At 52.0% G+C, this 13,065-nt stretch overlaps 1 protein-coding gene across 1 annotated transcript in view; it reads left to right on the top strand.

Moving 5' to 3' along the window:
* TOP1 (DNA topoisomerase I) overlaps window positions 1-8,246 on the top strand; it is a 65,924-nt gene extending 57,678 nt beyond the window's left edge. Inside the window, exons 14-21 of the mRNA XM_030962986.1 lie at window positions 181-324; window positions 1,350-1,535; window positions 3,074-3,142; window positions 3,750-3,864; window positions 4,553-4,680; window positions 5,754-5,848; window positions 6,557-6,706; window positions 6,843-8,246. Coding sequence (XP_030818846.1) covers window positions 181-324; window positions 1,350-1,535; window positions 3,074-3,142; window positions 3,750-3,864; window positions 4,553-4,680; window positions 5,754-5,848; window positions 6,557-6,706; window positions 6,843-6,945 — 990 coding nt within the window. The 3' untranslated portion in view covers window positions 6,946-8,246. The remainder of the gene's footprint in view (window positions 1-180; window positions 325-1,349; window positions 1,536-3,073; window positions 3,143-3,749; window positions 3,865-4,552; window positions 4,681-5,753; window positions 5,849-6,556; window positions 6,707-6,842) is intronic.
* Window positions 8,247-13,065: the final 4,819 nt, after the last annotated feature.

Here is a 13,065-nt window from a genome sequence, read left to right as displayed (position 1 = left end):
GAAATCTGAATGACCTGCAGCTGTGTGGCAGCACAGTGTGAAGCTGAGCTGTGCAGCATCTCAGTGCTTTTGTACAGCGAGACTGTTTGCCACACACGGGCTTGCAAAGCCTTGAGATGCAGATTGGAGCAAGTCCTCTGCCTGCTCTGTAGTGCTGACTCTGTTCCAACTTCCCTGCAGGGTGAGAAGGACTGGCAGAAGTACGAGACAGCTCGGAGGTTGAAGAAGTGTGTAGATAAAATCCGGAATCAATACCGAGAAGACTGGAAATCCAAAGAGATGAAAGTTCGGCAGAGAGCTGTGGCACTGTACTTCATTGATAAGGTGAGGCTCCTTCCTTGGCTCCTCTCACCCTCCCTGTCCTGCTGGGAATGCTTGGGAATGCTGTGTGTTTGTCTTGAAGGCAGAATTGAGGCCAGTTACTAAGGTATCCTGAGACTTCCTGGTGGGCAGGCTTCTTTTCCTTCCCATTACCTGGAATCCAGAGCAATGAACTATTGTACTAAACACAGCTATTTCAGGCAGCATTGTTTAGTTCAGGCAAAACTCACAGCCTGGTCCCAGAATCACCCAGTTGGATTAGTGGGAAGTTTGTGTGGGCCTTTTGTCTCCAGCTGCTTCAGTTTTCCTGCTGGGAATTTCTGCTGGTTTGTCACCTCTTCAGCATGAGGTCACAGTTGTGAGGTTTTGTAATTATGTTAGTTTCTTCACCACAGCATAAAGAAAACTGCAGTTGTGTTGATGCATTTACAGCAACATAAAACCAGTTCCCAGAGAGCTTCTCCCTAGTAGCATATGGTGTCTTGACTAACTAAATTAACAGGTTTTGTTCAAAATGGTTTGATGTAAACCAGGGAACTTTGATGTGAATAATTCTGGTTTCATATGACCACTGAAGATTTCAAAAGTCAGAAATTGTTTTAGCCAGCACTGTGGTTTTATGCAGCCAAGTGTAGCATTTAGATAATTTATACAAGCCAATATTTATATAACCTGTATGCTATTTGAAATGTATTTAGTGTGCAGTGAATAGGTAGGATCACAAAAGATGAACAACTGAACTGTATAAATTGCTTCAAGTAGAGTTCACGTGGAAGTCAATTGGATTTTTAAAAACTGCCACACTTTTTGAAATTCATTTCCGTTAGTCAGACCTGTCTCACAGTTTGAATTACTTAATGAACAAAAGTTGGTAAAGCATCTTGGCTTAAACTCTTAAAAAAAAAAAAAAAGGAGATATTCTCCTCTGGACCCTGCTAGTTCTAGGCCAGCATCTGAAGGTTTGCAGCATCTCTTTATTCTGGGGACAGTTTGAATTCCTTACCTCTCTTGTCTTGATATAAATGTAGCTTGCCCTGAGAGCTGGTAATGAAAAAGAAGAAGGAGAGACAGCTGACACCGTGGGCTGCTGCTCTCTGAGAGTAGAGCACATCAAGCTGCATCCTGAGCTGGATGGGCAGGAATACGTGGTTGAGTTCGACTTCCTCGGGAAGGATTCCATCCGATACTACAACAAGGTCCCTGTGGAGAAGAGGGTGAGGCACCTCCACAAGCACATATACACACACTGAATAGCACAGAGGTGTGGTCAGCACAGTCTGTTGCAGCACAGTCTGCATGGCATTAACAGGTTGCTTTACCACTGCTCAGATACTGAACCAGAAAATAAGTCAGTCAGTGTGACATCCTTGTGGTGTGGCACAGCCCAGCAGATGAGATGTTCAGACACCTTGCAGCTCTTCCCTGTGGTCTCAGTTTGAAGAGTTGATGTAGAGAAGTGTAACAGCTGTGTTAGACAAGCTTCCTGGGTCTCATTCTCATCATCAGTGTTGGTTTTGTCACCTATAGATGCTGGAGTTGCAGGCCCGTGTGACAAGTGACAGCATAAACGGTTGTGAAATACTGCTGGCACTGGCAGAGCAGCAGTTTGATTGGGGCTTTGATAATAGACACCTCTGTCACAGTGGTTTGGGTCACGTTGGAGCTGAACCCTCACAGAGTAGATCTTGATCTTGGCTGCTCCAGAGCCTATGGAGAAGGTGCACCTTTACCTCTGGCCTATGAATTTGGGTGTCTGCCAGCCAAGACTTCTTATGCCATGTCAATTCTTTTACTTCTGCTATCCACCAGTTTCAAATCTGCTGTGATTTTGGCCTCATTTCAGAATCAATCCCTATCCAGCAGCATGAACCTGGTGGGCACTATCAAAAAAATTTTTTGTGGGTGTAACAGCTTTGCATCTGGCCCACAGCTCTGTGGTCTGAGATACCCTGTGTATAATACTGTGGTAATTTCATGACAGCCAGCAGTAAATGTTGGTGCCTTGAGGAGCAAAACAACTGAAAAAAAATGAAATTATTGCTGCTCCAGAAATTAATGTGTGCTGGAATTCTTGGTTCCCTTGTAAAGAAGAAAACATATTTTTCTATTTAAATTTATTGGTATCTCTTGGTATTTTTTCAGTTCTTAAAATGTGCAGTTGAGTATTGTGGAGCTAGAAATCTTTGTATATTGGGTGTCTATAGAAGAATGTGCATTGTTGAGAAGCTGGAGAATTGGAGCATGCAGAGCTGGGATTTGTGGTCTCTGTTATAATCAAAGATGCTTTGATTATTCTCCCTACCCCAGTGAGACATGTTTGGGATGAAATTGTATGAAACAATGCAGCAGGGTTGGTTTCTTGGAGCTTCAATCCATGGCAAATGGTTCAGGGGTCTCTAGGGCACAAGTAATAATGGGAGAGTAAGGAAAAGTCAGTAGCTTTGGGGTCTCTTTCTCTATTAGGCAGCTACACCAGAGCAGTTAAGTCTCCTGACTCTAATTTTGATCCAAAGGATGAGAGGGCATTTTGATCCAAAGGATGATGAGGGCATCTTGTTGCTGGGGAGGAACCTGCAGCACAAGCATTGCATTGAGAGATGGGTCTTTGCCTGATGGGACGTAACATCCAGCATCATCACTGTTCCTGAAAGCAGTTTAATGGCTCCCTGGCAGTCCTGCTTTCATATAACTTAGTACTGCCCAGTGCTGTCTGGTCTGTGTGCCTGACATTCCTGGTTTTCTTTTCCTGCAGGTGTTTAAGAATCTTCAGCTGTTCATGGAGAACAAGCAGCCTGAGGATGACCTCTTTGACCGCCTCAATGTAAGCACAGAGTTCATGGTGAGGGTGGTGGAGCATCCTGAACAGGCTTGCTCTGCACCAGGCAGTAACAGCTGCTCTGTTCCAGAAATGGTTTCAGTGGAAATTTTCTTCCAGAGCATCTCAGAGCAGTGAGAGTCTGTCTCAGTCTGGTGTCTGAATTGTCTGCTGTGCCCACAGGTTCCCAAAGCAATGGGCCTTGGTCCTGCTGAGCCTGCCTGGCACTGACCTGGGGAGGTTTTTTCAGAGTTCAGAGATGATGAATGTATGAGGTGACAGATTTTCACATGCCATCCCTGTCTGCACACTCAGCTCTGTGGGAGCACTGTGGTGGTCCAGGCATGTTTATTGTTGCTGGAAACCAAAACCTCCACACCAAAAAAATCTTTTTTGGCCACTTGTGGTACTTGTTACCAATCTAATACTCGTTGGTTCTTTGTTCACTTCTGCTGTGGTTTCAGTCATGCTGTGGCTATTCTGTTGTGGTCAGGTCTGAGTACACCAGGTCTCAGCCATGAGCTGCACATCTGTGTCAGCCGTGGATCCAGAGGTTTCACAAACACTGTGGTCATTCCTAGTGCTCACTGTCATCTCCTTTCTGCTTCTTTAGACCAGTATCTTAAATAAACACCTTCAAGACCTTATGGAGGGGCTGACAGCCAAGGTATTCCGTACTTACAATGCCTCCATCACGCTACAGCAGCAGCTCAAGGAGCTCACGAATCGTAAGTCTTGCCCCTGAAGCTGTGAGGGGAACAGTTCTTACCCTGCAAAACAGATCTGGCTTCCTTGGCTGAGCCACAAGCTGTGTATCTGTTCACCACTTCCTTCCAACAGTTCTCCCAGTGCAAATGTCAGGCAGCTGAGATCTGATCAAAAATCTGCTGTCAGACAGTCTTTTAAGGTAGTTGAGCAGAACAGAACTGACTTGTGAGCACACCAGGGTGTGCTTTCCAGGTTATGCCTATCCTTAACCAAATCTGTTTTCTTCTATTAGTTTCTTTCTATGTGCTGTAGATGACAGGCAAGGCAGGTGCATGTGTAACAGCCCCATGTTTGATGCTGCTCATGCATAACCCCTGTGAGCAGTGCTGCCTTGCCCTTTGCAGCTTTACCAAGTGGGCACATTGCACCTGTGAAGCCCAGTGGTGTCCTGGGCAGGGTGGTCCTGCTGTCCCCAGCTCTGGCTGTGCTTCCCCTCTGTTGAGTTGAGGTGGTGTCAGTGGTGATAAGGAACATCCAGAAGGAGTTAGGGGCTGGGATGGAAGTGGCCAGGCCTGGGCCTGTAGTTGGAGTGCAGTGTTGAGAGTGGACATAGGAGGGGATGGTTGGTCCTGCAGTGGCTGTGGGACACTGGCTGTGGCACCACACCCTGGAGAACTCACGTGTTCACCACTCTCCTGTCCTTCACAGCGGATGACAACATCCCAGCAAAGATCCTCTCCTACAACCGTGCCAACAGAGCGGTGGCCATTCTGTGTAACCACCAGAGAGCTCCGCCCAAAACCTTCGAGAAGTCCATGATGAACCTGCAGAGCAAGGTACGTCCCTCTGCCCAGCTCTGAGGGCTCCAAGGGCTGCATCTCAGGAGTCAGCATTCCTTTCCCTTGGGGTGAAAGCAGGGCCTGCTTTTCCCTGTCAGGAGTTGGTGGTGTGCATCAGATACCGGCCTGCTCAGAGATGAGCGGTGAGCTGGAAGGGGCTTCTCTGAGTTGTCTTTTACCTGTAAAGAACAAGACCAGGCCCTTTTTCTGCCCTTCATCCTATAGCTGTGTGTTCAAGTGTTTGAAACTTGAGAGCAGCAGTCTCTGGCTCTGATCTGTGTCCCCTAAAGAACCTGGAGTGGGCAGCCACCCCTGTTGTGTGAATCCCAGGCCACTGTCAGTGGTACATAGTACATTATGCCCCTCTGACTTGACCTCTTCCTTTGCAGATTGTTTCTGGTGAAGGCCATGAGGTCCAAAGGGGTTAGGTCTGTTCCTAGTCTGGTTTTAGAATAACCTTCACAATAAGGAGTTCTGGTTTGGCACTGCAGTGTCCCCTGCTTCCATAACACCTAACATGGCTGCCTTCACCCTAGATCCTAGAGCTTGGGGATGTTTAAGGGCAATGGTTGAACAGGGGCTGCGAAATGCTGAATCTCCCTGAATCCCAAACTTACTGAAGTAGAACTGCCTGAGGCATTAACACCTTGCAGTGTGTAGGATTTGGGGCTGATTCCTACTTGAGGGATCAGGGATCATCCTTCCATTTAGCCATCAGAGAGCTGGTAGTGGTGGGATGCAGTGAAGGCAGACAAGCTGCCAGGAAGGGTTTGTTGGCCAGGCCAGACCAAGCCAATTCCTCAGCCTGCATGGTTGTAGCTGTGTGAGAAAGCTCCCAGCACCAGCTTGTCTTTGGAAATGAGTGAGGCCCTGTTTTCTGAGGGGGATATCTCACCACACTTGGCTGTGCAGTGCCCAGTGGCCTGATTGCTCTGCAGGAGTGGATCTGACTGCTGGTAGATTCTGAACGTGGTCACAAACTGGCTGCCTGGGTCATGCTGCCCAGGGGTGACTGACACAGCTGTCAGCAGCTCGTTCTCAGTGCTGCCATCTGGTTTTGCCTCTCCTAGATTGATGCCAAGAAGGAGCAATTAGCTGATGCCAGGAGGGAACTGAAAAGCGCCAAAGCTGATGCCAAGGTCCGGAGGGATGAGAAGTCTAAAAAGTAAGGCTGGTGTTACTGGGCTGAGCAATGCACCCAGAAGGGGCCCTTTCCTGGCCTGTGATTTGGGGAGGCTTTCTTTTGCCCTTTTCATTCTATGCATGAAGAAATGGCCACCCTTGGGGTGGTCTGACCTGTGGTTCCTGTCATGGTCACTCATGCCCAGCCCTCAGAGCTGAGCCTCTGCCAGTGCTCACCCACCCTGCTGCTGCCCAGGAGCAATGTGCAACATTGCTGCCTTCCTGGGGAGCCTGGGCTTGCACCATTAACTAATTAATTAATTGCACAGGCACCTCCCTGAGTTCCCCACTCCCCGTTGGAAGCCCATGGCACAGACCATGTGCTGGGGCTCTGTGTAGGCTCTGCAGAGCAGCCACGGGGGAGCTGAGATACAGGAGCTCTGGAAGCAGGATCACAGCATGACTTGCTGAGGGATAGATGGGCTGGTGTGGGAGTGGGTGTAGCATCAGAACAGTTCAGGCTGTTGCTTCCAACCCTTTAAAACAAAACTGCTGCTTAAGATTGCTGCTTTGCCTCTTGGAAAATGTCAGTTCTTAATTGCATGTGCTGAGTGTGTTGTTGTCACCATCTGTGCTGACACAGCTGCCCTGTGTGGCTGGTGGCATTGCTTACCTTGAGCAGAGTCCCTCTAGGTTCCCACAGTGCTGACAGGGCATTAGGAATTCAATGCTTTGTTCTTTGCCACGCCAGGACAGTGGAGAGCAAGAAGAAAGCAGTGCAAAGGATCGAGGAGCAACTGATGAAACTGGAGGTCCAGGCTACAGATAGGGAGGAGAACAAGCAGATTGCTTTGGGCACCTCCAAACTCAACTATCTGGATCCCAGGATCTCTGTTGCTTGGTAAGCCCTGCCTGGGATATGCTGGGGTGACCCACCCCACTCCTTCACCTCTGTCCTGTCCTCCCACATAGCAACAAGGGCAGGGTCTCTGGCCTTCCTTTTATCCCTAACTCTAACAGCATCTCCTCTCCTGCAGGTGTAAAAAGTGGGGAATTCCTATAGAGAAGATTTATAACAAAACCCAACGAGAGAAATTTGCCTGGGCTATCGACATGGCAGAGGAAGACTATGAGTTTTAACCTGTTTTTATTGAGATGAATTTTATGGGAAAAGGGAGTAGCCTGGTTTTTAGGGAGATTGATAAACTGTGAGCCTTACTTGTCCTTGGATGCTGGGGAAGGGGGAGGAAAGGGGCAAGTAAGCATCAGATAAAACAGCCAACATCTTGCAGAAAGCATAACCTGGAAATATCTTAAAGGAGCTGAGCCAGTTGTCCTATGGACAACTTATTTAAAAAATGTTTCAGAGATCCAAATTCTAGCTGTCTGGTTTGTGTGGTTTTTCTCTTGAGGCAGGGCAAGTGGATGGGGGATTTGTCAACCTTCCGCCAGGCAAATTCACCATCACACTGAGAGCGTGGGAATCTTTAGCTACTGTATACAAAATCCAATTATATTGGTGCGTTTTTACAGTTAGGGTTTTGCAATAACTTCTATATTTTAATAGAAAATGGACTCCTTAACCCCTGCCCTTCCCCTCCCCCTCCCGCCCCATTTCAGAATTTAACAAATAAACAAAATTTAAGGAACCCAACGCACCTGTTACAGCTGTCACTATAGTCATGGAAATACCCAAATCTTTTTCAATTTGTCACTTGAAACAGTCGTGGCATTGGAACATGAATTTACAAAAATCCACCACATTTGTTCAGAGCAAATCATGATGGGAAATCGGCCTCCTGACTTGAGTGTTCCTATTTTAAATGTGAATTTTTATTTCTTTTTAATTATTTTAAAATATTTAAACAGTTTTCTTTCTTTATGATCTTAAAGATCGTGTAGGTTTGGGGAGCGGGTGGGGGGAGGGGGCCGTGTGATGGAAAGATGTGTGTGGAATTTGAGAACAAGTGAAATTGGAAACAAATGACATTCCCATCACCCTTTGTTCTGAACACGCTCTGTACACTTCCAAGAATTATCTACTTTTTAGGTTTGTCAGACTGTTTTACCTTTCCCCCCCCCTCCTTTTTTTCTAAGCCCCACTCCCCTCTTTTACTTGAAAGATTTTATTGTGTAAAAAGAAGTTTCACAGGTCAATAAATTTCGAGGGAAATGAGCATTGGTCCAAAAAGGAAAATAATCAAGATTTTAGGGCTTTTATTTTTTTCTTTTGTAATTGTGTAAAAAAATTTTAAAAATTAAAAAGCAGAATTTTAATGTGAAACCTTTTTTTGCTATAATCATTAGTCTTAGAGGCATTGTTAGCGTAGTGTGTGTGCAAGACCATTTCCTGCAGCCTTTCCTCAACAAGTATCTTCTATTTTTATCATGAATTCCCTTTTAATCAACTGTAGGTTATTTAAAATAAATTCCTACAACTTAACTGAGTGTTGGTGTCTCTGTGTTCTTTCACCTCTGGTCCTGGATATGAGGCCCCCGTGGTCATTGGGCTGGGGGGTGCAATTCCTGTTCCCAGCCCCAGCAGGAATTCCCTGAAGGATGTGCCCATCCCTGCCTTGCTGTGGTTGTGGTGCCCACTGTGCCTTTCCATGCAGGCACAGCTCACAGTTTGCTTTGTCCTGGGAGAAGCCCTGCCCAGGACAGCAGGGAGCAGGAGCAGGGGATGCAGTGACCCCAGAGCTGCTCGTCCTGGTTTCTCTGCTGCCTTTTACTCAGCCCCAGCCCTCTGCACAGAGCAGGGTGGAGGGATGGAGCAGCTCCTTCCCCTTCGTGGCTGGGAAGGGCAGGAGGCAAGGGGATGACAAGGGCAAGGGTGATGATGCCAAAGGTGAAGGCAAGGACAGGTGATGAGCTGATGGATGCATTCTCCTCCTTGGGATTGGGAGCCTTGGGATTCCTGGTGTTCTTGGGGATTGTGGAGCAGACACAGCCCTGGCTCCTCTGCAAGCACCTCCCTGTGACCCCAGAGCTGGAGAGGGCTCCCAGACCCCGAGGGTGGCTGTGGGGTCAGGCTCAGCCAGCTGAGCAGGGCAGCCAGCCCTGAGCAGGGCTTCCTGCTGCTCCCTGCGATCTTCCAGGCACTTTGTTGTGGCTGCACAAACTTGGAGTTTGGCAGGAGCTGCCGTTTGCTCTCTGGGGCCTTTCCAAGGTGCAGCAGTGAAAATGCCAGAGAGGGAAAGGGGCTCATTGTGCTCCCAGCCTGCCCGTGCCTGAACAATGCAGCCTGTAAAAATACCATTTCTATTTATACAGCCCTCCTTCCCGCCTGCAGACCTGGCCCAATTATCCCATATCTTACAAATTCCAGTATCTTACACCACTGAGCAGGGAATTGTGGAATGCAGTGGGAAGGGATATTCTCTCACAGAGGGGTTCCCCCACCCCAGCATTGCTGCTGGGAGATCCACCTTCTCCCTGGGCATGGTGGGGTGCTCTGGCCAGGCTGGGAGATCTGTGTCTGCCTGAAGTGCAGGGCCAGGCTGATATCCAAGGCTGGAGCGTGTTGTGCCTCTCTGTCAGCAGGAGGGAGAAGGATGTTGGTGCAAAACCCACCCAGCTCCCTCCCAGCACTGGGGAGCATGGGCTCTGTCCTGGGCAAGGGGGCTGAGGAGGGTTTAATCGGTGGTTTTGCCTGTGGCACAGCAGGGTGAGGACCACACACCCCACGCTTTCCATGGAGAATTCCCAGACCCCACTGACTCACCGTGCAAACAGAGAAATGGCCACAAACGTGCCACATCCTGTCTTGCATCCCTCCGCTGCTGCAGCGCCTGTGCTCGCCTGCCCCAGTGCCACCACCCCCGCAGCAGGGCCTGTGTGTGGCAGCCGGGGAAACTGAGGCACCAGTGACATGACGGTGCAGAGGGCACAAACGTAGCTTTGAACTGGATCTTGCGCAGCACAAGCCTGGCGGCCAAGGGGAGGTGCAAAACCCTGCAGGATGCAGCCCCATCCCCCTTGAAGTCTTAAGGATTCCAGGGTTGAAAATTGAAACCAGGTGAATGCGATATTAAAAAAGTGTGTGCTCCCTGTGCAACACTGGGGAGCGGGGACAGGGAGCCCGGAGCTGCAGCGGGTTTCTCGCAGGCTGCTGGTTGTCACCCAGAGGGAACAATGCAGTGCCTGCAAGGGGCAGGGGCTGTGCGGGAGGCAGCTGCGGGCACGGCTGTGCCCAGCCCCGCGGGGAGCGTGCGGCACCGCGCCAGCATCCGCAGCGGCTGCGCAGCCCCGGGCGGCTCTGCTGCCCATCCCGGCACAACACTGCGCTGTGTCTGCCAACACCGGCCCGGGCAGCTCCGCACCGCCTGCCCCCAGCGCCCTCCACATCCTGCTCCCCGCAGCACCGCGGAAGCTCTTCCCCCGTGGCGATTTTCTCAGCTGGTGTTGTCTTTACCTAGCGCACAGCAGGCAGGAATGACTAAATAACCCCGAGAGGAGCATCTCTCCCAGGGACTGCGGCACTTTGTTTGAGTGTCCAGCACCTCCTCTGTCCCCGGGGCAGGAGAGGGAGGCATCCCTTCCCAGACACTGCTCAGAGGGATGCTGGGCTGCAGAGACCCCCTGCACTTGCCTGTGGGGTGGGCTCAGAGCGCTGTGTCCCTGGATTTTGTTCTCCAGGCCTTGAGCACGCCTGGGGCTGTCCTAAAGCCAGAGGTCACCTGGCCATTGGCCTGTTCCTGGTGGGAGGATGCAGCTGCTCCACGAATCCTGCAGGATATGGGGGATGGCATCCCGTGCTTCGGAACTCTGAAGGGGGAGGTGCTGGGGCCACTCCGAGGGGAAAATCCCCCTTTTCCTGAGGTGTTTGCAAGGGGAGATTGCAGAACCCGCAGGCTTCCACAGCCACATGATGAACACAGTCCAGGGGATTTCTTCAAAAGCAAAACGGGAATATAATGGAAGTTTTTGCTGCCCTGAGGGGTGGGGGTGATTGTTCACAGCCTGGCTAGTACAGGAGCTGGGACCACCAAATGGGGCTGTCAGGCGGCAGGCACACAAAGGCTGTCAAATTTCCTGTGCTGTCCAATTAAACAGCAGAATTCCTTGGCATGCAGCATCTTACACACAGAGAGCTAACGCAAAGCTAAAAAATGATCACTCAAACTTAGAAAATAAAAAATATCCATCGCAAACAGCTCATTGTAAACCACATCCTCCACGTGCTGGCCTCAGCCACCCCACGCTCCGAGCTGAGGACACACCTTGCCGGGTGCTCTCCATCGGCAGGAACAGGCAGTGTTTGGGAACAAGGCAGTTACCTTTTCTGCTTCTTCCATGGCCACACTCCCTTCTCAGGTTTTGCCCTCAAAAACAAGGGTGTGCCCATAATGCTCAGCTATTTTAAGACCACTGGGAGCCGGCTGCTTCCTGCCGGTCCCAAGCAGAGCCACCTCCCCTGCTCACCCCGGAGAGAAGGAGGCCCAGAATGCTGTGCCAGCACCAAGCACAGCCTGCAGTAGCTCTGGCTCAGCTGAACACATCCCCTGCATCCTTACTGTTTCTATCAGGGCAGCTTTAGGCTCTCACCTTGTCTGTTTGATGCCCAGATGCCAGGTACGATCCTAAACGAACTTATAGGGCTCCTGCTGTGTGTGCACATGTGTGTGCTGGGGAATGTCCCTGTGGAGGAAGGTGGAGCAGCAGGACAGAGAGAGCTGCTCACATGTGGGATGCACTCAGGGATGGGCCCCTCACTTAGAAGATGATGCCCCTCCCAGTCCCAGCTGTGAGCTGGAGGGGGTGAGATAAGGGCTGCTGAGCACAGGCTGCCTTGCCATGGGCCTGTGGACACGTGTGTGTATTCACAGAATCATGACGTTTGGAAAAAAGAAAAAATCATAGGATCATTAAAGTTGGAAAAGTCCTCTAAGATCATAAGGTCCAAGCATTAACTCATATTTATACATTCATACATATAAATGGGACAGCCTGAACACCCAGTGTGCCATGGGGTGCCCTGATGGAAAGGAGGGCGTGGGGAAGAAGGTCAGTGGCACACAGAAAGGGAAATCACAGGCTTTAGCCACATGAATGGAGCAAGCTGCACTGAAACGCTTCCCAATTCAGTCACTTATCCCCTCGCTAACCCTGCTTTTGTGTGGTCTCTAGCCCTGGTTTTCTGTGGGGCCGGAGAGCAGCTGGAGAGTGCCCAGCGACCCCCGGCTCCCTACAGGTCGCCCAGGGGCAGGATGCCACAGGCCACCCGGCAAGCCCCGTCCTGCTTCCCATGCCATGGATCCGGCTGGGATCTGTGTGGAGGAAACTACAGCAAACGCAGACCCGCCTTCATCAAGAACCCACACCATGGTGCCAGCCACAAGGAGGGGTCTCTCCTCAGGCAAAGCCACCGTGGGATGCAATGTGGGGACCCCACATGCGCCACGCCAGGATCCCACACAAACCTGGCTGTGGATGCCGGAGCCCTAAGGTATCCTGTGGGCTGTGTGACCTACGGGGGACCTGCGGGGTGCAGGGTGCTCCCGCAGGTGTGCCGTGGGGTGCGGAGTCCCCCGGTCCCCCAGGTGTGCCGTGGGGTGCAGAGTCCCCCGGTCCCCCAGGCGTGCCGCGGTGCGGAGGGCGGCGCGGTTCCCAGGCGTGCTGGGTGGTCTGTGGCACTGCCATCCCGCACCATCCTTGGGGTCCCGCTGCCCTCCTGCCCCGCTGGGCGGAGATGCTCCGATCCCCGAGCCCCTGGGCGGGCAGCACCGGGTGCGTGTCCCCCCGAGCCCCAGCACCGGGTCCGAGTCCCCCCAGCCCCAGCACCGGGCCCATGTCCCCCCGCGGACCCCGAGCCCCAGCACCGGGTGCGGGTCCCCCCGAGCCCCAGCACCGGGCCCATGTCCCCCCGCGGACCCCGAGCCCCAGCACCGGGTCCGGGTCCCCCCGAGCCCCAGCACCGGGCCCATGTCCCCCCGCGGACCCCGAGCCCCAGCACCGGGCCCCGAGTCCCCCAGCCCCAGCACCGGGTCCCCCCCAGCCCCAGCACGTGTCCCACCGCGAGCCCCAGCACCGGGTCCGGGTCCCCCCGCGGACCCCGAGCCCCAGCACCGGGTCCGGGTCCCCCCGCGGACCCCGAGCCCCAGCACCGGGTGCGGGTCCCCCCCGCGGACCCCCCGCGCCGCGCTGCGCGCCCGCCCCCAGAGCCGGCAGCGCTCCGCTCCGCTCCTCCCCTTCCCCTCCCTCCTCCTTCCTCGCTCCTCCTCCTCCTCCTCCTCCTGCTCGGCTCCCCTCCCGCGGCGG

The sequence above is a fragment of the Camarhynchus parvulus genome, chromosome 20 (genome assembly GCF_901933205.1).
Source record: "Camarhynchus parvulus chromosome 20, STF_HiC, whole genome shotgun sequence".
NCBI lineage: Eukaryota > Metazoa > Chordata > Aves > Passeriformes > Thraupidae > Camarhynchus > Camarhynchus parvulus.
Note: the sequence above shows the minus strand (reverse complement) of the source record. Positions and strands in the feature narration are given on the sequence as shown.